At 37.3% G+C, this 26,796-nt stretch overlaps 4 protein-coding genes across 6 annotated transcripts in view; 2 read left to right on the top strand and 2 right to left on the bottom strand.

Moving 5' to 3' along the window:
- The window catches only part of LOC129732978 (ras-like GTP-binding protein RhoL), a 123,441-nt gene that overhangs the window by 37,010 nt on the left and 59,635 nt on the right, over nt 1-26,796 (bottom strand). The gene's annotated exons all lie outside the window — the stretch shown is intronic.
- LOC129732972 (zinc finger protein 436-like) lies at nt 4,313-7,585 on the top strand. Its single transcript, XM_055694467.1, has 5 exons — nt 4,313-4,577; nt 4,627-4,898; nt 4,957-5,368; nt 5,421-5,801; nt 5,861-7,585. Exons 1-5 carry the CDS (start codon nt 4,440-4,442, stop codon nt 6,287-6,289), a joined length of 1,632 nt encoding a protein of 543 aa, XP_055550442.1. The 5' UTR covers nt 4,313-4,439; the 3' UTR covers nt 6,290-7,585.
- LOC129732973 (mitochondrial outer membrane protein SLC25A46) lies at nt 7,077-21,766 on the top strand. Of its 3 annotated transcripts, none has more exons than XM_055694470.1 (7): nt 7,077-7,214; nt 19,906-20,060; nt 20,114-20,283; nt 20,344-20,626; nt 20,682-20,738; nt 20,800-21,015; nt 21,134-21,766. In XM_055694470.1, exons 2-7 carry the CDS (start codon nt 20,023-20,025, stop codon nt 21,669-21,671), a joined length of 1,302 nt encoding a protein of 433 aa, XP_055550445.1. In that variant the 5' UTR covers nt 7,077-7,214; nt 19,906-20,022; the 3' UTR covers nt 21,672-21,766. The 3 variants fall into 3 exon arrangements, with proteins under 3 accessions (XP_055550445.1, XP_055550443.1, XP_055550444.1); XM_055694468.1 differs by lacking the exon at nt 7,077-7,214 and adding an exon at nt 19,465-19,721; XM_055694469.1 differs by lacking the exon at nt 7,077-7,214 and adding an exon at nt 19,465-19,725.
- LOC129732980 (probable small nuclear ribonucleoprotein G) lies at nt 10,669-12,308 on the bottom strand. Its single transcript, XM_055694486.1, has 3 exons — nt 12,150-12,308; nt 11,891-12,038; nt 10,669-10,778 (listed from the first exon to the last, which is right to left on the bottom strand). Exons 1-3 carry the CDS (start codon nt 12,179-12,181, stop codon nt 10,728-10,730), a joined length of 231 nt encoding a protein of 76 aa, XP_055550461.1. The 5' UTR covers nt 12,182-12,308; the 3' UTR covers nt 10,669-10,727.

Below are 26,796 nucleotides of genomic sequence, written 5' to 3'. Positions count from 1 at the left end.
AATATTTTTTTACAATTTGCAATTATGCGGGTCATTCATACAAACAATTGCTCCGAAGACACTATTAAGCTAGGATGAAGTTAAAAGGCGATATGGAATTAAGTTCCACTTTTTGCATTATTGGACCACTGTGCGGTGATGTAAATTTTGTTTTATACCAGATCTAAATTGAAAAAAATTGAAACTGGTATACGTTTTGGTCTATTTTTGTCACTTTTTGGAACAAGAAATAGAACGTTCTAAAACCCTTTGTACGCTACCAATAGGTGGGTAAAATGTCATATTTTAATTGAATACCTCATTTCTAGCTATTTTCATATAAGCAAAAGCGAGTGTTGGGGAATAAACAAAACAAAGATTTTTTATGACAATTCCCAATTTATTTTTGTGGCTTTTCTGAAAAAGAAAATGAACAGGTTTGTCGTTTTTGGCTTCAAGGAAACCGAGCAGAAAAAGGAGGAATTCTGGAAGACCATAACCGTAGGCTCAACTACTTGGTTTGCAACCACCAGGATGACAGATATGTTGGCTATTCGCCTTAATTGTATTGGGACTAGAGGAGAACTTAAGAGGCCAGAAAAATGTTCCTCGAAGACACTGAACTGAAAACGTTCAAAATGCTGGGGTGACATTGAGCATTTTGTTTCGAGCAACTCGAACAAAACCAAATGATCGCTGGGGGGCGTTATGTTTCGTTTTTCGTATTTTTTGACTTTGCGGATTAGATGAGCCGCAGGACAAATGACAATGATTGCTCCTTTTAAGCTTGAAGCATAACTGGCAGTATGTGACCTACTCGAAAATAGCCAAAATTGTTCGAATCAAGCTGCGCAATGCCACCCAATATCCTCAAAACCCGAACCAAGTTTTAGGAACTGCAAGATTTTGAAAGATTGATGAGACGAAAACGGAAGATGAACACCTACGCGATCAAATATTTTTCGCTATCCTCCGTAACCCTATTTGTAGCATTCGATCATACCAATCCATGCTGAGAAATGTCACTGACGCTCGGGTCAAACCGTCGAATCCATGAAGTCTTGTGGATATAAAGTGTCTTGCCAAAGTAATCGTTTAATGTGCGTAAAAATTATCGAATTTCCGTTTATTAAATATTGAGTGTTTCTTAATATAACAAGTCTCTTTAACTGATAGCATGGAGTATTGAATTGTTGACAGTGTGACAGATGTCAGCGGTTTAAAACAACAAGATATACAACACCGGTGCGGAGAACGAAAAGTTGGTCTATATTAGCTGGTTCTATTCAGGTTTCGCTGGTGTAAATCTAGTATAAAGTTGTTTCAAAAATAGACCACCGCTGAAGATACCCTAATATTTTCTAATAGTTTTGATTGTTTTTCAGTCGTAAATCTATGTGAATTTACTAATAGGACATTTAAACTACATTGTATTGCTTATTGCTTTGACTACTGGATTTTCAGCCCACTTCTTCAAGCACAGTTCTCGCCAAACATGTGAAAAGGGCCCATGTGCCATATGTAAACAAGCCACAATTTCACGTTTTTGGACGAATACAAGCTTAATCTGCCCATACAAATAAGATTTGTTGATTAAAAATAAACTTCTTTTATCAACAAATCTTATTTGTAGGGATAGATCACGCATGTATTAATCACAAAATGAGAAAATTCGGCTTGTTTACAAACGGCACATGGGCCCTTTTCACATGTTTGGCGAGAGTTTGAATCTGTGCATTGTTGTTGCCAGAAAAGATTGAGTAACACTAATATACTTCCTGCGGAATCTGATTGATTCAAACTCTATTTTTTAAATGTTCAATCAAGAATGGAATTTATTGAATGTATTGCGTAACACTTATTAGATGTACGTACACGAATAAATTATTACAGCCACAAACAAGATTTTTTAAATTTCCAATATTTTTGCATTTTTTTTCTAATAATGTATTTAAGCTGCACCGCCGCACACGAATGAAGGCAAGCTGTCAAAAAGTATGGTGGGTTTAGGTAAATTCGTTTTTGCGGTGTAGCTACACTCATGTTACACTTTTTACCTTGTAACTCCGGGAATGGTGCAGTACCGTCGCGAAAACGAATTTATAAGTGTGCGCAATACTGTGCTTGTAATTTATCATGCTCACAAAACATTGAAGACAAATTATTGCCCTTGCATGACTATTTGGACTTCTGTGATAATCATTCATTGCCCAATTTTTTATTTCGCTCTATCAAATTGACACCTCAGTAGCGCAGTGGCAGTTTTTTTGGGTTCATTGTTTGTTTTGTTTTTCATTTGCAACATCAAGTATATATTTTTAAGCAGCTTTAGTTGAAAATTAGGCTGAATATTAAAACAAAACTAAGTGTTGCATGATTGATTGGGTGATACTAAGTATCACAGTTCTCAATTGTCATTGTATTGATACCAGACCTCACGGTTTTAAGTATACTTTATTAATATACATAGGTATCAAGCACTGACCGTTGCTGGAGTGATTTCTTATTAACCTACCACACACTTAGTTTCTTTTACCGAACTCAGCAAACTTTTTACTGAGTTTTCAACAGCTGAGCCATCAGTAATCTGTTCGGTAATTCATTTGCTTAACGAGCGTTCGGTATTTTTTCACTGTGGCTGAAACGTCAAATAAAGAAGATAGCTCAGCAAAAATTTACAAAGCGTCCATCAAAAGTTGCTGCATTAGTCGGCATTTACAAAGCTGATGATTCGTCACAAATTTACAAGTGTTCCGCAAAATGTAACGTAAGCTTTTTCCCGGTTATAATAATATAGATAAATATGAATGTAACTATTCCTATAGCTGCTATTGCAACCGATGACTAATTTTATACAGGTATTTCGGATTGTTCAGACCATTATACTAACGTTTCATGCACATCCTACTAAAACTAGATACGTTTTATATCATGACGAATATAAACTTTTTATTGAAGACTTTATGTAAATCAATCTACTGTGGTGGTAAATTTGAAAGCACGATACCGCTTTTAGAGTTTTTTGTCCAAATGGCTCGTAGAACACTTTAAATAACACAGCCACGAAACTTTTCTGAAAATCTCAAAATGGCAGACTTCTGATGTGCGATTCTGTTATGACAGATGCGGAAAAATTACCGAACAGTATAGTGAAATAAACAAAAGTTCAGTAAACCAATTAGAGATTACTCAGCAACATCTGGATAAGTGCTGATAGATCGTTAAATATTTACTGAACTATAAAAAAGTGCAAAAAGTATTCTAGTTTACTGAAGAGGTCAGCAATGTTTTTTGCTGAACTCGTCAAGTGAGTTTTATTGAACAGTATTTCGGCAAAAAAGTTAACCGACATCAGTAATTTTTCAGGAAATTACAGAATGACCACTAAAATTTCAAGTTTACTGAACGCGACCGTAATAAAAATTACCGAACAATCAAGGCGGAAATAAGTGTGAACGTAGCAGTCATGATAGAGATTTATTTTGTCTATATAATAAAATATTTCTGTCAAGCGTTTCGATAACGCTAGTATCGATACCCATCACCCAAACTGCGAAATCGTGTGCGAGATTCGACTGTGATAATCGTGTATTTCGGGGTAGTCCGATTAGGCGTAAAAGTCGCAATAAATATCTGCAGCATTTTTGAGAAGCATCTTTTTCATAGCCAAGACAACACAACATGATTGACGAACCATGGTTGTAAAATAATGACATCGCTAGAAGTCTTCGCGTCGCTGGACTCACCAGCAAATTGCAATGTAGCGCAGGGATTCCAGGTCATTTTTCCAAATGTCTTAACGTTTCAATAAAAAATGTCCTCCAACCCGAGATGACCCGTTAAGACCGACCATAGACTGAAAAAGTTACCCGGCAAATCAAAAACTGTCGAGCAAAAACAAAAGGTCACCACCTTTGCAAAATGTGGGTCATATCACATATTTCATAATGTCTTCACATACTTTCGAATGTCTTCCATTTGTCTTCGCAAACAAAGATGTCTTCACTGCAAAATAAATCTCTTCCAATCTGGCATCGCTGTTGCAGCGACAATTTTGCTAAGTTAGCCCATACATTTTCTGTCAAATCAACATCAACGCAACGCAAACGTATCCCGCATTCCATTGTGCTTGGGCCTTAACTTCGACCAGTTTTACCGGTTTATCGAACAGTTGCAGATTTAAAAAAAACATCTGGCATCTCTGCTACAAATTGTGTTTTTTAATTATTCATATATATATATATATATATATATATATATATATATATATATATATATATATATATATATATATATATATATATATATATATATATATATATTTATATATAGATCTGCATTTATCAGCTTAAAATTTTGATGTACTATCTATTTTATTCCGATTACAACAAATCTATAAGTATAACTTTCAAACATTCAAGAGGTTAGAAAAAACAGCGGTTAATTCAATAATACTTGCTATGGAATTTCCCTCAAGTTTGGATTGCATATGTCGAACTTGCCTCTCTGAAACTGATAGTAATACTAGTGTTTTTAGTGAAGATAATCATCAAAACTGTAAAATATTTTCTATGATTGCAGCGTGCAGTAACATGAAGGTAACCAATCACGTTTTTTTCGTTCAAATTAGAAAACATGTCTTTTCAGATAATAGCAAATGATGGTCTGCCGGACAAAATATGCTCAAAATGTGTAGATTCGGTTAGAAATGCTTTCGCTTTTAAACGGCAATGTGATATTGCTCATCAAACGCTTCAATCATTTTCTGCACAATGCAAGTCATCATCTGGTCTTCCAGCAATTCCAAACGATGAAAAATTGGATTTGCCAGCAGTAACTGAAATGTTTTGTAAAGAGAGTAGTATGGTCTTTGCTATTGAGTACTCACCAGAACCTACAGATTCTAAAAGTGACAAAAGGTATACCTAGTTCGATTAACTTGTTTCAATTTATCGTTGTAAATGTAAGAATTTCCAGTAGAATGAATGTAATATTAGAAGACAACCCGAACAAAGCAGAAACTTTTGAAAATGTTGAGTTTTTAACGGAAAATATCGAGGAACTCGTCAAACAGGAACAAGATAATCCATGTTTTATAGAAGCTGAAATATGCGACGAAACACTTGATAGTTTCGAAGCGGACTATGAATCTTGTAATCGCACAGTAAAAACTTCAGAAAAAAAATCCACAAATAAGCAATGCGAATACTGCGATAAGATTTTTGGTAGATCGACACATCTTCGACGTCATTTGTTAACTCATACAAAGGAGAAACATTTCAATTGTAAAATATGTAGCAAAGCATTTTCACGGAGCGATCATTTAGCAATTCACGAATCAACTTTCCACTCCCAAGAACGCCCGTTTGCATGTGAGCTATGTGAAAAGGTAGGACTGCTTAAATATCTTTGTTTCCTTGAAATAACCCTAATTACATTAGAGCTTCAAACGAATGGAACATTTACGAACTCATGTTGAATCGAAGCACAGCGATTCTGAGATTGTTAAAAAGCGAGAGTTTTGTAATATTTGTAATAAAGGATTTTCATCAGTAAGATATTTAGAAACGCATAAAAAAATCCACAATCAGCAAAGAGTATCTGACTGCAAATATTGCGATAAAAATTTTGCTAATAAAACTGAGCAACGGCAACACATGAAGCTTGAGCACCAAAAAGGTACTACGTTTCTTTGCTCTGAATGTGGACAAAGTTTTATGCGAAATGATTATTTATTAGTGCACATGAGGCGACATAATGGAATTAAACCGTACAAGTGTAAATTTTGCTCGAAAGCTTTCCCTAGAGCTACCGATCTGAGAGTAATATATACTAACAACATAAATTCATTGTACACTAGTTCAACTTTTATTTATTTTAGGTGCATGAAAAATATCATACCAATGATAAAGCTCATTTGTGCACAACATGTGGAAAAGGATTCCACAGAGCATATAATTTGCTAATTCATAATCGAACACATAATGGATTCAAACCATACAGCTGCCCACATTGTCAGAAAAGTTTTACCCAAGGTAATGATTTGAAAGCTCATATTCGACGCCACACTGGAGAGCGCTTCAAATGCGAAATATGCAATGAAGGGTTTATTCAGTATTACCAATTGAACAACCATAAGCGATCAATTCATAATATAAATATTGCGAACAGCGTGCGGCGAGTTACGAAGTATATAACTACGACTGCGCAAGAGCAACAAGTTTCATTACAAAAGCAACAAGAACTATTGAAGCAACTGGTCAACCAACAGCGAGAGCTTAAAGAAAATGCGGCAAAAGTGGAAAGTTGAACAAAAAGATCATGATTGAGATGTGGAAAAACAAAAGCTTGAAACAAAGCAGAGAATTTCCGATGTTAACCCTTTATAAGACCGTCGAAACTGCGCTAGGAACCGACACAAGTTCAGTAAACCGTTATAAAATGTAAAAATATTCCTCAAATTAACTTGGACTTGGAGAGTTGCAAGATACGCCTAAAAGCCCTTGGTTAAGCAAAATTTATAAACAATATTCTTGGTGCAGCGCAAAAAGAAAATGTTTTCGTTGGTGGCAATATAGTTGCCACTGCCTTATGAAGGGTTAAACCAACAGGGATGGCAACGTGCTATCTTTTTCTGTGTTGAATAAGTGAAGAGTCTTCCCGACTAAAGTGAAAAGTATATGGAACTTTTGCTGGGCGCCTACTGTCGAACGTGTAGAGTTTAGATAGGGCTGCCATCCCTTTGGGTTAAACGCATATACCACGCTGAAGTATACATTTACAAAACTTAAGATGATCGATTTTCAAGTTTTGTTAACTTGTACTATAATTTAAATTATGCCAACCCTGCAATGTCCAGTCCTGAAAAAAAACCACAAAAAAAAAGAGAAGCTGATAAGTAAAGTTCTAAAGCTTCTTTCATGTAGTATCCGGAAAGATTGTCAGTTGTATAGCAGTGTTTTGATAGTTTTTTGTTTGGAAACTTTTCGCTTTCGCCTTTGAAGTTCCATCTCGATTCATAAGTTCGACGAAAGTTGTGCTATGTTGTGTAAGTTTGAAGAAAAAAGAAAAATATTCTGCACATTACTCTGAAAATTGCAAGAACACTGAAATTCGTCCAATCAACTTTGTATGATGTGCTATCACGATTCCAAGAAGGGATGACCGTAACCTGGAAGGATAAGAGTGAGCGTCGAAACATGCAGCTGAACTGAAAGGTGTTGATGGCAATCAAGGTAAACCCAGGACTCTTGGATCGAAATATCGTCAAAAAATATGGCGCTAACGATAGTTCGATCCGGAGGATCCGTCTACAAAGAGACTACTGATCTTCCCGTGCCTGTAAGCAACCCAACAGGACGCTTAAGCAAACGTACTGGCTGAAACATGCGCTCAAAAGTTGTACGAAAAGGTTCTGATGAAGTACAAAGGATGCTTGCTAATGGTCGACGATAGAGATGGTCGGGTATGGGAAATTTGTTACCCGTACCCGACTCATCGAGAATTTTCAAACCCGTACCCGATCCGAACCCGAAGCCGGGTTTGTTTGAAATACCCGTACCCGACCCGAACCCGAAAAATTTTGTTTTCAACTACCCGTACCCGACCCGTACCCGAAAGAAAAATACCCCGAAATTGGCGGTACCCGACCCGTCCTGGATTTTTATTTTATTTTAGTTTTTTTTTAAATACCTGATTACCTCGCGCATTTTATGCACTGATTGTCATATGTGGTTTGGCCGGAGTTGGGCTAGACCTGAGTGTTCATGTGAACGAATGTTAATGAACCAGAGTTCCAGGCGATGTATTGGTGCTCCCAGAATCCAGCGTAGCATCTGTCACTGAGAACGTCCGCTCGTCTGATGTTAAAAAATTTGATAATTTTTATCACGCAGCAAAATATCTATTCATAACTGTGTACGGAGAATTTGGGTTCCGTTAGTTACCTCATATTAAAATTAATCAGGGATTTCAATTATTTATTTTGTATGCATACGTATGATTCATATAAACTGCTGAAAATTTTTATTTTATTAATTTACCCCACTAGAACAACACTTCCGGTGAAAAATGCATGTCTAGTAGAGTTTAATTTAAGCGACAAGTTTTATGTGTACATCGTAGCAATCAGAAATCTAAATTTCGGTATAACACAGATATTTCTGTACATGCGGCATCCCTGGTCACAGTGCAAACCAAGACCTGGGAGGGAGAAACGAATACTACACTAAAAAATTATCGAAACAGATGACACGCACATTCGTCGTTTTTTTATAGCGTGTAACTATCTTCCTGCTGTAACCCGAGTATGACTCGAACATCACTAATAATCACAAATTTGTATGCAAAATACAGATTTTTCTAGTCAGTTTCTTCAGATTTTTGAGTTTATTTATATTTACGTAGACTTGCGCAGAGTTGCAATAATTTTACAATTTCATACCTCACTATTTTGTAAAACGACAAACAAGACTCAACCGTGATAAAGTGTATAGTTCGGAACTGTTACCAAACGACTTTTTTTGATACCCGAGTAATAATTATGTAGGAGGTCTGCCGAAAAGAGTTTATTTGCAAACATTGCTTACACGTTTAAACAAAAAAAAAATACTTTAAAAAAACGGCAAACTTTCAAAACTCGTAGCTTACCAAAGGACAGAAATATTATGATTCAGAAAATATTGTTAGTTTCATTGCTTGTGTGGATGTTATTTTTTTTTATTTTTTATTGTTTATTTATTTCGTCAAGCAGACGTAGACTACATAAATATTTCATTACAGTTACTATTTATAGTGCTTACAATGTTCTTGTTACGAGCTAAATATTTCTAGTGTATTTCAAATCAGTTTTTAATTTGTTTTTTTTTTTTTGACATTGTTATGCCAATGGTTTTACAATGTAGATTATACTGACACATCATTCGATTTATGGAACTATTTTTTGCATGATTAGTTTTGCAATGTTTTTCTGAAAAAAGTTTTCTCGTTCTAAGATGCCGTGAAGGTGTATTTAAGCTGAGTTTCGATAGTAATGCTGATGAGTCTATACGATTTGAAATAATGTCATTGACAAAGAATAGCATTGAAAATTCGCGGCGTTGTTTTAATTTTTTGCAGATTAATGAGCATGCAACGTGCTTCATACGATGGCAGAGGAAATGCAGTCCAATTCAAGTTGCGAAGCGCGTAAAGAAGGAATTGTTTTTGGACTGATTTATATGAGATTACAATATTCTACAATAGGTCTAACATATGTAATATACAATAGTTTAATAGTGTACGGGTTTTGAAAATTGTGGCTCATAATAAGTATTTTTCGAATAAGTCCACGGTCAAGAAAAATGCAATCATTCTTTTATAGAAATCAATGATACCGTTACCGATGCAACTTCGTGCTGCTTCATATTCGTTTCTCGGGTAAAAATATCCGTACCCGACCATCTCTAGTCGACGACACATACGTGATGATGTATTTTGAACAGCTTCCTGGAACACGATTTTTTTTTTCTCCGCAAATTTAGATGTTCTCGCTAAAAAATTTGTAAAGCAAAGCAAAGCTGGGGAGCTTCTAAATTTGCACGGAAAGTACATATCTAACCGAGAATTTGCAGTAAGGACGGAAAATGAAGTTTTAATCACGAATAAGACGATAGACTCAATGCCACAGACAAACAGACGTGTCACTTGATGACGATTTCATCGGCCAGAAAAATAACGATTATTTTGGAATTTTGCTTAGTAGGCAATAATGCCGCTAGTCTCGCCATAAGCAAGCGTGCACATTGATTATCAATGATAAAAACCGTTAGTAATGCCACTGGTGTTAATTTAGCAAGCGCGCACACACTTTAGCAAATACAAAAAAAAAAATTAAAAAATTTTTAGCCAACGCGGTTGGTCAGGCATATGCTGTTCTAAGTCGGTATCGCTTGTTCGGACTTAACCAAGAGATAGCCCCTATGTTTGAGTGATCCTAGTAATTAGTGGATCAGTTTGTATAAATCCATTGTTTGCTCAAGATGTTTGCAATATAACATAACGCATATGAAAAAACTGTTTTGGCTTTTCGAATTGTTTTCGTTCAAAATTGAATATATAAATTATTTATATATTCTACATTTCTACGGACCTTCCGGAAAAAAATCGCTTCTCGGTAAAAATTGACTAAAATGAAACTAATGTGATGCGAATTTTAGCAGTTGACATTGTGCAACTGTGGATTACAAATAAATACATTTTCGCCTTATATGGGACTATCAGCAAAATAAAAGTATGTTTAAACGACTAACTGAAATATAAACGACGGTTACAAATATGCTGATAGGCTTACGTGTGCGGTTTAGTTTAAAAAAAAAACGATGAATCTTTCCAGCAATCACAGGCGTTGTCCAGTTCATTAAACTCAAACGAATGGTAAATTTCTTTGCAGTGATTTTAATCTTGTAATGTAGCCAAAGAGAAACCCTTATTGTTGTTATTGAACCACATTTTTGTTACAGTTGAAGAGATACACTGAATAAAGAATTACAATTTGAACAGCAACAGAATCATCGACAAAACTCAGCGAAGATAACGAGGATTATGTATTACCTAAACCCATTTTTACATCGAACACGTTCTTAATAATAGTGAACAATTAGGCTGCCCAAAAATTACTTTCTAAAGCAGATAAACAATAACTGAAACTACTTGCACATTTTAAACATTTGTTTTATTTTTATTGATAGATACAAAGATCTTTTAATATATTATATTCTATCCAGGGCTTCCACCATAATGATGCTATTTCCTCGGATCACCTAAAATAATCGATATCGCGAAAACACTTGTTAATTTTTCAATAAATATATCAAGAGTAAGTTTAACAAAATGAAAAAACCAGCGTTTCGCCATAGCGGAAACTGTTAACCTAAAATGCGATTCAATTTAGTTTCGAACGAATCAAATCTGTTTTTTTTTCGGATAATTTATTTTTACAATGAGATGTTTGATTCGTATTTTCAGATTGTTTTTAAGGTTTTCATTGCAATTTATTTCTATTTTTGCATTCATTAGAATGTGTGAAGCTTGAACACAGCATTTCTAAAAATGGATTATGGAAGACGTTTCTCCTGCATCAAATGAATTTATAAGCGAAAATACTTTCGAACGGAAGGTAAAATTATTCACAAACAGCACGTAAGAAATAATGCTCTAACCACACAGAACAGATTTAAAACGCTATAAACATTAGCTTAAGAGAGTTTGATATTTGCTAGTATCAAAAAGCAGATCTTCTCCAAAAATTCATGAGTTCCAGAAATGACGCATTTCACGCCAACTCAACCAGATGTTGATAGCACCCTCTCAGAATTCAACTGAACTTTGTAGTTGTATAGATCTTACTAAACCAAGCAACTTTGTATAATCGTTTTTTTTTTTCTGTGATGTTGAAAGAATCCGTCATCTCTGAAGATTTTAAAGTTTTTTTTTGTAGATAGAATTTGCCTAAAAATCTACTGAACAAATCAAAGTGGGCTCCCTTAAGAATTAAAGGCTTTTCAAACAAAAAACTTTTTTAACATTCAAGAAAGCCAGAACCTCAAATTGTCAGTTGAGAGGTAAAAATTGCTGTGTCATTTTCATTTTGTAGTTTTCAAACTTCGCAGCTCTGCCACAGCCGCAGAAATAAATTACCTATGTATTATGCAGCCGACATGCATCATTCCGCTGTCGGAACTTGACCTTTCTATTTATTGGACTCTGTGGCCAGTTATTGAAATACAGGATAACAGAGGATTAAAGGTTTTCTAACATGTCTCTCCGAATCGACATTTGAACCGGTACATCGGATCAGTATTGCACATCGAAACCGACTCGGATTTATTCCATACTCAAAGAAAACAGTGTTTGACTACACAGCAAAGCTTACCACCATTCCAATGTTATTCCGAGTGCTATCCTTACATTCCTCTATTGATTCGTCAATGACTACGTTCATGAAAGGATCAAAACCACGCAGTATACCCGATACTACACGACCGCCATTTAGTTTCAGGGACAGCCTTTTGTCCATATACCTAAATAATAAATCGGTATAAATACTTTCGTATACTTGTTTACACAAAACATAACCCTAAACTTATAAACCAAATAACTTGACAAATGAACAAATAATGAGTCTGACTTACTTTTTTAATTCTGGAGGATGCGCTTTAGACATTTTAGCCTAACTTTAAAACAACGTATTTACTGAAAAGTTGCAAACTTGTCTACAGCGATTAAATTAAATCAAGCGCTTGAATGTGAACTGTGAAGCGTTAGGCGTAGTGTATTTTTTTTATATTTTTTGACAGTTAAAATTGATGCTGCAGAGATGCCAGTTGTTTTTGCAAAATGCCTGAAAAAATCTGTCCGTAAAGGCCTAAACACAATGGAAGCGTTTGCGTTGCGTTGATGTTAACTTGACAGGAAATGTATGGGCTAACTGTCAAATTGCCGCAAACGCAGCCGCAACGTATCCATTGTGTTTGGGCCTTAACTCGGAAAGTATTCTCTGGTGCGGGTCTACAAATCTGCACACATTTTGAGAAAGTCTGCGCAAATATAAAGAGACTCTGATAAAAATTTGCAGAAACTAGTCAACATTTTGTTTACCCAATATAAGACATTCGTTGAAAGTGCACATTGCACTGAAAACAAACGTTGTCTTGATTTTTTTTTCATTTATAGACACATTTATTCGAAAACAAGTCAATGGCAATTGGGTTGTTTAGCTATGTGAGTTTTTTATATCATGTGAAAGAGCTGCATTTTCTGAGCAAAATGTGATTTTCAAAAATTCTCTATCGTTGTCATTCAATTTTTAAATCACCAATCAAAACTGCTCGATATCTGCTCGAAAAATGAAAAATAAAAAATCGCTCTAAATCCTCTAAATCGCGTTGGTGTATGGGCGAACTGTCATTGTAGCGATTTCGAGCAGTTTTATTTCGTTATTTAAAAATCGAAGAACAACGATATTGGGGCAAGACACTATTGACATATTGCGAATTATTTCCAATATTAACGTCGCAGCACTAAATCGAAATCGTGACTTTCGTTGCGCGCGACTTTTCGCTGTGAATTTAAATATCCTTACGTGGGAAGTAGTGCGCTGTATTGTACATGCAAAGAAAGATCGGAAGCGACGAGTCGCTCATCTGACAAGGATTTTCCAGCGAATTTCGTAGTATTTTGAATATAATGTAGTCTTTGATTTAACATAAAATGTCCCGAAAAATGCGACTGTTATATTTTCCAATAGTTTTGATTGTTTTCTAGTCGCAAAACTATGTCAATTTATTCAAAGAACATTAAAACTGCATTGTACTGTGCGAGAAATAATCATACAAAATGAAATCGCTAGAAATCTTCGCGTCGCTGGACTCACCAGCGAATTGCAGAGTAGTGCTGCAGCGACAATATATCACTCAAAATAATTTCCACGTCATAATTGGGTTGTTTAGCTATATCAGTTTTTTTATATCATCTGAAAGATATGCATTTTATAAGTACAATGTGATTTAAAAACAAATTCTGTCGGTGTCCTTCGCTTTTTAAATCACGATTTAAAACTGCTCGAAATCGCTACAATGACAGTTCGCCCACATACATAAGACATACGTAACACTGGCGTTTTTTCTGGTACACGTTGCCCCATAGACCATTTTACGAGACGTTTCTGCACTCAATTCATGAATGAAATTTTGACAGAAAGCTTGGAACCGCTGACATAACGCACGTAAAAGCAGCATCAATATCAGCAGGATCCGTGACACCTGTCAGTTCGTAAAATGGTCTATAGTACTCCGTACCTCGCCCTGTCAAACTGCTCGATAAATAATGAACAAAATGAATTTTCTTTTTCTCGGCCTTATTGAGCCCCAAAGAAAATCCCATAAGGAACTGTCAAAAAGTTATTTACAAAATCAATGCAGCATTTTTCAAGTAGGAACGAGACAAATGCAGGGCTGCGCAGGTACACTGCCTTTAAAAACAACTCAAACAGAGGTTTTTTTACAGAGGTTGGTACTTTCGAGTAGTTCATTTTGTACCAACTTTTTTGGAAGATTTCTTCCTGAGTGTTACGTATGTCTTATGTATGTGGTACCACGCTCTGAATAAAATCTCTATTTGAGTTGTTTTTGAAGGCAGTGTACCTGCATTTGTCTCGTTTCTACTCGAAAAATGCTGCATTGATTTTGTAAATAACTTTTTGACAGTTCCTTATGGGATTTTCTTTGGGGCTCGATAAAGTCGAGAAAAAGAAAATTCATTTTGTTCATTATTTGTCGAGCAGTTGGACAGGACGAGGTACGGAGTACTATGGGGCAATGTGTACCAGAAAAAAACGCCAGTGTTACGTATGTCTTATGTATGTGCATAAACGATAAAAATCAAAATATATCTACCGATATCGAGTAATATTATCGAAATATTTTTCATGAAAATAAAGTTGTCTAGCCTCTAGACAACGATAGAAAATTTTTGAAAATCACGTTTTGCTTAGAAAATGCAGCTCTTTCAGATGATATAAAAGATTGATATAGCTAAACAACCCAGTTATGGGACGAGTATTTATTTCAGTTGTTTTAGGGCAAACCAACCAAAAAAGGGGAATCTGAATTGCTGGTACCAGAATCAATGAGTGGTAGATGGAAAATGTAAGCAGTTTGACAGCCACACCAATTCCCTGGATATTTTAGAATCAATAAAAACCTGCACACGGACCCTAAAAATTAGAAATACTCAGAGAGATAAGCGAAAAAAACCGCCAATTTGGCAACTAGATTTCACATGTCAGAGGTGCCAGATCTCTTCTCAAAGCGCAATGTTGACTAAAGGTACGTTTACACTATTAAGCCTGTAGCAGAGTCTATGATTATAATAAGAGTCCCGCAAAGATGAAACCAAAGGAACCAAATCAGTGTCAAACGAGGGTACCAATCGAGTAATGTAAATAAACAAGGTGATAATGTTAGGAGTGGATGAAAAGTGTTGTAATTGAGCGTAATAAAGAATATGTGTTTTTCCGAAGTTTTACCTACACATTTTAATCCAACATTAAACCTGTACACTGGATCACTTAATTTTAACAAAACATCACCGGCGTAATCTTTCAAAACTGTGTACCTTGTGAAGAATTTCAAAAAATAATATTCGCTTATGCATGGTGAAAAACAGAACTGTATAGTTCTTGGCAACAAACGGCACAAAAACTGTGTTGCCGAAACGATAGATTTTCTCTTCGCGCGACTCTATATACACATAGACTCTGGCCTGTACTACACTCTTTGTCTAATGGTCAAATATTTGACCTAGGGACGTTGCGATACCATTAAACATCGATACTTAGGATCGATACCTGTATCGAGAGCAAGTACTGATATTCCGATAGTATTGAGGCTAACGTATCGATACCTAAATGTATCGTTGTGCGATACCAGTTATTCAAAATATAAGTCATAATTCTTTTCATTATTTATTCCTCAAGATAAAACGTTTAATTCAATTAAACCATTTATATAGACCATTTTACGAGACGTTTCTGAACTCAATCTATGAATGAAATTTTGACAGAAAGCTCGGAACCGCTGACATAACGCACGTAAAAGCAACATCATCAACAGCAGAATACGTGACACCTGTCAGTTCGTAAAATGGTCTATAAATTTACTGAATCTAGAAACATTAGCTTCTCCAGAAACTTAGTCGAAAGTCGATTACGCTTTTCCTTAATAATTGATCCTGTTTTCGAAAAGAGCCGCTTGCATGGCTCTGTAGATTTTACCTCCGGATCTGCATGACCGTAGAAAAGAATCGTTCCCGTAGGTTAATCTATACAAATTTCTGTTAAATTAGCATTGCCTGGCATGCATGCATACGACGCATCAAAATGGCACAGGAAACAGCAAGTTTTCTGCTTCGTTCGTTCTTCTTTACAGGGTTGTTTTGAGTCTTTTCGATACTGAGAGGTGTGTATCGATATTGATGAAGTATCGCTGGCAAAACATCGATACCAAATATCCGAGTATCGGAAGTAGAAGGATCGATTCTGTATTAGTATCGATGGTATCGCAACGTCCCTAATTTGACGTTCTGACGTAATGGTCAAATTTATTTGACATCATGGTTGTTGTTTGCCCGTGTTTGCCCCATGTTAAAATCGGAGAGTGACAAATAATTATCTTTGACCAAATTTTTATCTGTCAAAAAGTGACAAATATTTGACGCTCGGTCAAAGAGTGTACTACAGGCTTTAGACATGTCAGTCTGATTTGCTCGATTTACCGTTCGACATACTTTGTCGAACCTGTTTGTATGGCGATGTTCACACTGCTTGCACAAGTCGAAAGGAAGAACTGCCAAATGAATGTTAAATGAATTTCTTTCTCCATTTCAATATTTGCCAGCACACAAAAAACGAAAATGATGTTTGTTATGGAGAGCCAAAACAAAAAACTGAAAAAATCAAAGGTTGCTATGTTCTTGGAGTCGAACGAAAAATAGAAACGTTCCTATTCCATTCGACATATCGAACGGCATGTCGAATCACAATATCGAAAAGGTGTAAACGTAAACCAACATTGAATTCGATATATTTTCGAGCAATCAGCTCGAATCAGATGAAAAAATCAGATAGTCTAAACATACCTTAAATTTTAGTTAGTGACGGTGGAAGTCCTGTTAGTGACGGTGGAAGTCCTGGGGAAATAATAAAGTGCATCACAAAAACCTTGAAGGTGTTAAATTTTATGTTTGTATTTAATTTAATATACTTTCACCCTTATCGATCATTATTTTGTTGATCATACAAAAGGTTTGTGAACCACCAGTTAAAAATCACTGTAATAAACCAATTTTGGAGCATTCTCAATTCATTGTTTAGCAAGAAAACATGGAAAACGTGTAAAAATAAATATATCCTTTATTGTACTTGATTGCACCACCTTTCAATGTGTAACCTTTCTTGTTCGTTTGTGTCGGATTTCGACATATTCGTTTGGCTCGTTTGGGATGATTCGTGAATAAAATTCTTATAAAAAAAACAAAATATTTATGTAAAATAAATAACATTAAAATCTGATTCGATCAAACGTACACACTAAATCAGATAACAAATGTTCGGTAGTAATTATTACAATTTCGAACAATAAGTTTGAGAAAATACAGAGTAGTTTGTAAAATTGGTATGATTTTACATATTTTATGTATTCAGCAATTAATTTGACTTAATACTGCTATACTTTCTGCTGAGCTGTTCGGTGAATTAAACTTTTACCGAGGGGCGAGACAGCTTTTATTTGAGTTACTCTTATGCTTGGGAGTAACTCAAATTTACTCAATATTACTCCGAAATTTCCAGATGATTCACATTCTTGAGAACAAAAAATATATGAGCGGTGAGACCGAGTAACATTTATATTTATATTCGCGGTGGGGAAAAGGTTTAAGTATGGATTTTCAGAGACACGAGAGTTACTCAGTAGTAGTATTTACTCAGATTCTCTCCATAGCCGTATTTACTCATTTTTGCGTAATATGTGCGAATGTCAAAACTTTTCAAGTAGTAAAAGCAGTATATTTTCTGATGCTAATATTCGACGTTTTATCAGTTATTTCTAAAGTTTTACTCAAAGTTGTAAATTGGTTCGAGCCCGAACCACTAACGGCGTCGAAGATTTTAAAATATACCTGGCATCTCTCGAGAAAGAGCAACCTCACATTGCTTGTATTAGAAGGCCTTTCGAAACAGGTCGAATGTTCGTTGTCGTTACCAGGTAGATTTCCCTAAATGTACCAGATTCAAATCAATTTTTGGAATTAAAATTCTAACAGATTTGCACATGATTACGGACTTCATGTCAAATACCTTATATAAAAAATTAAACAACAGTTCCCGAGCAACTGTTAACCGTATCGCTGCTGTTTTAAAAGAAGCCACCAATGCAGAAGATGTTGAAGTTGTTTGAACTATGTTAATTGGACTACTATTTATCATTTATGAATAAACAATTGATGATTTCCGTTTAATTGGTGGTTTTTCATTTCAATTGATATCTGAAATAATTCCTTTAAAAATATTTAAATTACAAAAGTGGGTAACTTTCACTCAGTTCCGTTGATTTGTGATTAATAGCAACAGAGTAAAATTTGCTCAGTTTCTGACAGATAAAGTGAGTAATAGCACAAATACTCTATTTAGAGTACGCCCACTTTTAATGAAACAGAGTGATATTTAACTCAGTTTAGAGTTAAATTAAATGAGCGTGTAGAGCTGTCAATTTTTTTCTATTCGTTGTTCTCGTTCTGGTTGTCAAGCAGCGTTGCCAGGTATCCAGATTTATCCGGATTATCCAGATTTTTGAACATGTATCCAGGTTGATAGATTTGATGCTCAATTATCCAGATTTTTCATACTTGATCCAGATTTGATTTTCTCTGTTTCGCAAAAAGATCACTTCAAATTTGGCGCAAAATTTTGCAATTTTGTCACGTCAAATGTTGGGTACCCCAGTAATTTTATTCGAAAAAAATACCTTTTGCCTCACAAAACGACTGCCATATTTTTTCCAGATTTTATTTTTGCTTTTTCGATTTTAAAAAAATTGACCTGGCAACGCTGTTGTCAAGTCACATTTTCGGTTCCGTTTGAACATTGAATAATGTAAGTATATAATGATAAAATTTGTAAATATTTTAGGCATCAAACCATCACACAATTAGCTTCTACTTCCGAACATCTGTTGCATTCTACGTTAATAGTTTACACCGCTATGTTAATAGATACATCCGGAAAATCTTCGGCTTTGAAATTGAAACTTCAACTGATTATTACTCGGACAAATTCGGTGCGGCGAACGTCGATTTTTGATTTTATAAATTTTTAATAGATGAGCCTTGGTGCTACATTCCGATTCGGAACTCGACCTTCTGTTTATTATACACAGACTTCGCAGCCAACTGTTAAATGTACAGGACAATAGCGGGGTTAGCGCTACGATCCTACTGACACTAACAGTCTCTCCCGAGCCGGGACTCGAACATACGACGACTGGCTTGTTAGGACAGCATCGTACCTCGAGACCAGCTGGGAGCTTTTTTAATAGTTAAAGTTTATAATAATATTTGAATAAAAATATTATTCCTCAAAACAACGATTATTCCTCGTATTTCTGGTTTCCCTAAATATCAAAAATGAACAAATCCCAAGTATCACAGATCTTTCGGTACTGTCTTACACAACTTACAGATTTGATCGGTGGTTTTGGCAACTAATTGCATTCGCCGGTTTGCACTTTGCACAAATTAGGTCGGTAATAATGACAGAAAGCAACAACAATTTGATTACTGATCGGTCGGTAGTGGTTTATATTATCGAACGTTTACCGAGCGCTCAGCTGTTGAAAAGTCGGTGAAAAAAAGCAACAAAGTGGGTGATTTAATGTAAGTGTGTAGTGAAAAAAACTCAAAATATTTACAAATAGCTGTTTTATTTGCAATACTATGTTTTTAGCAGCTGTACAAATTTTCAGTTGAACACTCATTATGTGTTTCAAACTTATTTCTGAATAAATGTTTTCATTCGTGATCAGAAATCGGAAGAAGCTGTTGAACATAATTGACCAAAAAATTGTAAAAAGTGATAAAAGTCGAGATGCGATGATTTACAGTTTGGAGGAAACAAAAGCAACTTTACACGGGTTTACACGTTTACTAGTGTGCGTAGGTGAAAAGTCACTTGTCTCTATAGATATAATCCTGTCCGATCTGTATTTCTCGTACATATTTCTAAATCACAGCTGTGCTTTCATTCCCCTTCAATGATATTACCCTGAGAATATTACCTATTCCTGCAAATTTATGTTACAGTGTAGTAATCGGTAAAATATTGACGTCTTTCAGTTTCTATCACCATCATTCTTATCCGTTCCGAAATAACAAAAAATATTGTAACAAAAGTGAAAATTTTTAGCCCTGATTGTGTAGCTAGTTTATTGTTTCATTATTCATAATAAATCTATGCATAGAGGAATGGCTGGATTGGAAGAGTATGAAAGGTAATCAAATGCTATGATGTCGCTTAAATGAGGTTAATTTCGTGTATATTTAGGTATCTGGAAGATGATGAAGATCAGTTAGATAATTTGTCGAGGTTCCATCCAACATTACAATCACCCGTTGAAACAGCACATTATCAATTTATAAATTCTGAACACGACCTGACGCTCCCATTACAAAAGCATAAAAATGCTCAACCAATTTATGAAAGCCCAGAGGATGGTATTAAACTCTCTAATTGCTATGTGTTTAAATTTATTCAAATTTTATGTTTCGTTACAGACATTTCACTTAAAAAGTACCTTGGTGCTAGTGTGAATCTGATCAGTTTAATTACCGAGAACCTGCTCTGCCATCCATTCTTAGTTCTTCGGCGGCAATGTCAAGTGCATCACAATTCATTGAAGTATCACATAGTACCGCTGACGTTGGTGCCGGTAATCGTACATCTGCACCAACGGCAAGGTGTCACAACCTTGTGGAAGGGTATTGGAAGTATCCTGTTAGTCCGTGGAATGACATTGGCAGTTGAAGATGTGATTTCTAAGTTTACGCTGTGGCCAAAGTAAGTAGCAAGTTTTATGTAAAAGATATTAAATGATTTTTTTTATTTCTGTCAGGGAAGTTACTTATAAAACTACGCTTAAGCAGTTTGGACAACATTTGTTGCTAAAATGGTACGTATTTGTCAGATGTCATCAAAACGCTTAAGAACTGATTAAAGCAAATAAATTGCAGTATAAGTTTAGCTAGTATTGTGCCCTTCTATTCCGCTTCTCTGGTGGAAACCGTTCAAAGTGACATTGCTAGTGAAAAACCTGGAATTTTTGATGTTTTTCGAGAGGGTGCCAGTCGATTACTATCCTGGAGCGTGCCACAAAAGGGTCGCATGTTACCGATATGGGCTCTAGTTGGCCCAAGTATTTCATTAGGAATATCTAAATATGTTTGCCAGTAAGTTATGTTGATAAATGTATTTCATTAGGAATATTTCAATAGGAATATCTAGATATGTTTGCCAGTAAGTTATGTTGATAAAAATTAACATATAATGTTTTACTTCTTGTTTAAGATTGTTCGTGCGAGGCATATCCACACACATCATGTGTCGCCGAGTTATCTTTTTTGATAAGAAACGAGGTGCGCGACATCGAGATTTTGCAGATCAAAGTCAGGTTATTGAGGTGTATTCTACAATGATTTCACTAATGACTACGGAGATTATTTTCTACCCATTTGAGACTATTTTGCATCGAATTCAATTGCAAGGAACTCGCACAATCATCGACAATTTGGATTCCGGATACTCTGTTGTTCCAATCCTTACAAGCTATGAAGGTGTTGTGGATTGTTACCGTCAAACGGTTACTACCGAAGGCGTTTGTGGATTGTACAAAGGCTTCGGTGCGATGCTACTTCAATTTGCTGCTCACGTTGCTGTGATTAAACTTGGAAAGTGGATAATCACACAGATATCTGAAGTAATGTCCAACAAACCCCCACCAAAAGTGGCAGAGTTCTACAATTTGGATGTTAAAAATTCCGGCGGTTCTGTTAGTGTGTCAAGAAGCATTAGTGGAATAAGTTCTTTAAGTGACGAGTTATCCTAGTTTTTAGGTTCTATTCTATTCGAGGGACTTTAGCCGAAATTTAGAATTTAACTCAAGTCAAATACAATTACGCGTTTTTATTTTCATAAAAATCACTTCAAGTGCTTATTTTTATTTTTCAACAATTTTGAAGTTTTTCAACCTAACATCATAATTTTATACGCATTTTTGAAATATGTTGCCTAAACATGAGCTTTATTCTAGAAATCTTGAAAAAAAAACTAGCAGATACCTACTTGAAATTTCAAATACGTTTTTCTGATTTTGATTTCTTTTTGTAACACTTAACATGTTTCAAGGTTTTATTTCCTAACGTCAAAATTTCATAAATGTTTTGAAGTATGTCGTTAAACATAAGGTATATTCCCGAGAGCTCGAAAATATGTCAATTTGTCACATTCGAACAAATCGACGCATTTTCGAAACTTGAAATGTGTGGTTCTTATTTTTTTGTAACATGTAACATTTTTGCCTACTTTGGGACGGCAAAGCACATGAAGAGGATGTGCTATGAAGACCGTACACAATCTTACGCATCAGCAGGAAAATGGTTAGCAATGGGCAAGATCGATCCGATTATTGCAAAATCGATCTTTTTGAATCGATTCTTTTGCCCGCGTTTTTTAACTGAATTGATTGTTTGGATGGTAAGATCGATTTTTCTCCGCCTGAAAAATAAATGTGTGCAAAACGGATTGAAGACGAGTAGTGATTGCATTTATTGTTGCCAACGCAATATGATCTGAACAATGTGTCAATTTTTTGACCATAATTGAAGAATGGGCTAATATTCAATAGACATGAAACCGAGAAAAACGCATTTCAAATGTTTTTGTTGGTTCAAACAATTGTGTACGTCCATGCCAACTTTTTTCGTGAGTATGTCACCACCCCCACAAGGTTCCAGCATATAACCTTGTCGTTGAGTTGAAATAGGAAAATCCAGCCAAATTGGCGAGGATGAAAAGGACGACGAGACAAGTTCGCACCTCGACCTGAATAGCATGCCGTAGAATGTAAATATTCTCAACAAAAGGGAACAATTACAATTTTTGATCATAGGATCGTTAATATTGCTTTTGCGGTAAAAAAAATCACAAGGGTTGTATGTAAAGCCACGACCACAAGGTTGACGTAGAACTACATAAGATTGTTTGTTACATTACTTGTATTGAATATGTTTAAAAACTTGTGCAAAAAAGGGGTAATTACGCATATATCAAGATGGCTTGACAAAATATTTTTTTAAATTCTTTTATCTCCAATGTTTAGTGGTTAATTTGTGAGTTCGAAATCCAATTGTAGAGCAACATGTCAAAAGGATCTATCTGCTTTGATCGATTTTTTGATCGATCGGTTTCTTTCAACCGCCACGGCTTATTAAACACGTTTCATGATATGTCCTTTACACCATTTGATAGCGGAGGATCTAATTTAGCTTTTTAAATAAAAACCACGTTGGGAATAGTTACTTTAGCTGAACTATTAAACAAATGAAAAGTCAATCAAGAAAATCGAAGAAAGTAGATAGACCCTTTTGACATGTTGCGCTACAATTTGTGGTGATTTGTGGTTAAGTGGTTTCCGAGAAATTTTCAAAAAACCCAGAAGAAAAATAACCGAAAGTCAGTCCCGAATTACAAAAAAAACATGCATAATACAACAGTAAAATGAATGGGGAGTATAAAAGAGTTCGATACGACCGTTTAGATGAAAATAAGTTATCTAGTAATAATTATCAATTATTGGAATTATTTTTTTAGTTTGAATTGGTGATGAATTTATGTGGAGCGATTTTCTGCTAATACGAATTCAAGTCAATTTTAAAATTTAAAATTATGAGTATCGAAAAAACTTCCATCAGAATCCAGGGAATCGTTCCAAGAAATCTCCAAAAGTGATGCTCGAACCTCAAATGGATTTGGATCAACTTGACATTTGTTGTCGGATGAACCAATTGGCCCTGACGACTCTGTTGATATTGGTTTGGTTTTTACTTGCGAAAGTGAAGGAGGGAAATATTTTTGCTTTTGTTTTTACACATAAATTGACAATTGCATATGAGAATTCGCGTAGGTGCGAACAGCCTTAAAATAATTAATAATTCATCTTAAATAAGTGATAACTGAGCGTGAATGAAATATCTTTCAAAGCTGTTTTCTCTTTTGAACTTTTTTACAGATGGGACTGACTTGCGGTTACCGGCATTTATATATATATATATATATATATATATATATATATATATATATATATATATATATATATATATATATATATATATATATATATATATATATATATATATATATATATATATATATATATATATATATATATATATATATAATTCGGTAATTGGCGATTACCGAAGGCCACGGAAGTGCTCACTGCTAGCAAGCAGTCCCGGACCATCAGCGGGAGCTAGCCTAGGTCGTGGCGAGATTCAGGCACTGGGCCGCTGAATTCTCGCAAAAGCCACACTGGCCGGAAGCAGCTCCGACGGAGCAAGTAGTGCCGCTCCCGCCACCCAAATGCACTATACCGCCCATTGGGACTGATGCCAGTAATGTTCCCAATTACGGCAACTGGTCGCATCACTATAGGATAAGAGTCGGATTTCGTTTTCGTACCATGATTTTGGGCTGGCACCTGCGCCGAGCTCCCTTAGTAATGTCGTGTGATAACGGCTTGAAACGGCGAGATTACAACCGGTGCAGGGGTCTCCGTCCCGTAAAACCTGGCAGGCCTTCCAGTACGTTCCGAGTCCATTGCCTGGTGGGAACCAGGCAGGAGTAGGATCAGATGTCTTTTCCTGACTTGCGCCGGTCGGGGGTGTCATAGTTGCCCATAAGGCGCTATGGCAGCCGCCCCTAGCCATGGCCTCACTGCTCCGGCATAGACTACCTTGGGATCATTTAGGCGAGTACTCCATCATGGATAAGGATAGCGGCTGGTAGGGGGACCCAAAAAACAAGAATGCAGCAAAACAAAACTCTGGAGATGGGGGCAGATGGGTTGGAAAACCCATTTGCGCGAGGTGGCATCCAGCGGTCTCCGCCTAGAAAAGTGGAGACGGATGCGGTGAAGGTCGCCTGCGAAGACGGTAAAGGCAGTACGCCTACCGGATCTACGCAAGACATCGCGGTGGCTGGTCCACAGCTATTAAAGGCGGTCGGAAGACAGCGGGACACGCTACCAAGGGTAGTGGCCCTGTCTGAGCAGCTCGATGCTATAATCGAGTTTGCGAAAAGTCGTAGCAATACAACGAAGTACTTGAAGCAGGCCCTCTATATGCTTCGGTCCTCCGTCGATGCTGCGAAAAAGGAGCATGCCGAGCTCGAAATGAAAGCTGCGGCTGCTGAGAAAGAGGAGACGAAGTTGACCGAGCTGGCGACGAAGTCGGTCCAAACGGACGCCAGCACGTTTGCGGCGGTTTGCGCGGCAGGGCCAGCTGCCAAACGAACGCGACAGTCCCCGGGAGAGACGGCCCCCGGGGGCACCAAGAAGCGTTTAATCGCAAACAGCCCTCAGACCGGTGTAGGAGTGGCGCAAGCAACGCCCACGGTGGCAGCCAAGGAGCAGAAGGCTCCCGGTAACCCGTGGGTAACGGTTCCGGGAAGGAGTAGGAACCAAAAAGTGGTGGCCAAAAAACCACACCCGGTTACAAATCCTGCGACGAAGAAAGTTAAAAATAAGGGCGCCGCACTCATCCTTAAGACAGAAGAGTCAAAGCACTTGGAAGTCCTTAAGGCAATGAGAGGCGATGCGAAGCTCAAAGATCTGGGGGCAGATGTGCGTAGCATCCGCCGATCCCGCAAGGGAGAAATGATCGTCGAGCTCCGCAAAGAAGCCAGAAACAAGGGCCCAGCCTATCGGGCATTGGCCCAAGAGGCCCTTGGAGATAGAGTGCAGGTTCGGGCACTCACGTCGCAGGTAACCCTACAACTTAAATACCTGGACGAAGTCACCGAGGCATGCGAAGTCGTGGATGCCCTCAAGGAGCAGTGCGAAGTGGTTGTGGCACCAGAGGCAGTTCGACTGCGCAAAGGCCCAGTAGGAACCCAGACCGCCACTGTCAGGCTTCCGTCAGTAGACGCAAACCAGGCGCTAAAGGTAGCGAGGCTCAAAGTGGGCTGGTCAATGTGCCCACCCAGCATCTACCAGCCGCCGGAGGTCTGCTTTCGATGCTTCGAGCAAGGACACAAGTCCTTTAGCTGCAAGGGGCCTGACAGGAGCTACCTATGCAGGCGGTGCGGTGCTGCAGGCCACAAAAGCAAAGACTGCGGAGAGCCCCCGAAGTGCTTGGCGTGCGCCGGGAAGCGTGACGCAAAGCACATAATGGGAGGCCCGAGGTGCACGGCCGGTAAGCCGACTAGCAAGCCACGGGCGTGAGAGTGACACAGCTAAATTTGAACCACTGCTTCGCGGCTCAGCAACTGCTATACCAAGCAGTCACTGAGTCGTTGTCGGACATCGCCATAATCTCGGACCCCTACCGAATTCCTTCCGGAAACGGTAACTGGATTTCGGACGGGTCCGGTATGGCGGCAATATTGACGACGAGCAGGTTCCCGGTTCAAGAGATAGTGTCAACTCAAACGAAGGATACGCAGTTGCCAAGGTGAACGGAGTGTACTACTGCAGCTGCTATGCTCCGCCTCGTTGGTCTACCGAGCAGTTCGCAAGGATGATCGACCGAGCCACCAGGGAGCTGATCGGTCTATCACCGTTGGTAGTGGCGGGCGACTTCAACGCATGGGCAACTGAGTGGGGAAGTCGACGCACAAACCAGAGAGGCCGGATCTTGTTGGAGGCTTTGGCGAAGCTCAACATAGATCTGGCCAACGTCGGCTTGAAGAGCACCTTCAGTAGAAACGGCGCGGAGTCGATCATCGATGTGACATTCTGTAGTCCAGGATTGATCACGAACTGGAGGGTAGACGATGGCTACACTCATAGCGACCATCTGGCGGTCTGTTATAGCGTAGACTGTAAAACGAGACCGCATGTGGCGAGTAGAATTAACACTCCAGCTCCTCGCGGGTGGAGGATATCACACTTCAACGAAGAGGTATTTGCGGAAGCAATTAGACTAGAACACGAGGCGAGCAGAACTCGTAAC

Source organism: Wyeomyia smithii, chromosome 3, assembly GCF_029784165.1.
Source record: "Wyeomyia smithii strain HCP4-BCI-WySm-NY-G18 chromosome 3, ASM2978416v1, whole genome shotgun sequence".
In the NCBI taxonomy this organism is placed as follows: Eukaryota; Metazoa; Arthropoda; class Insecta; order Diptera; family Culicidae; genus Wyeomyia; species Wyeomyia smithii.
The sequence above is the reverse complement of the archived record's forward strand: the minus strand, read 5'-3'. Positions and strand labels throughout refer to the sequence as shown.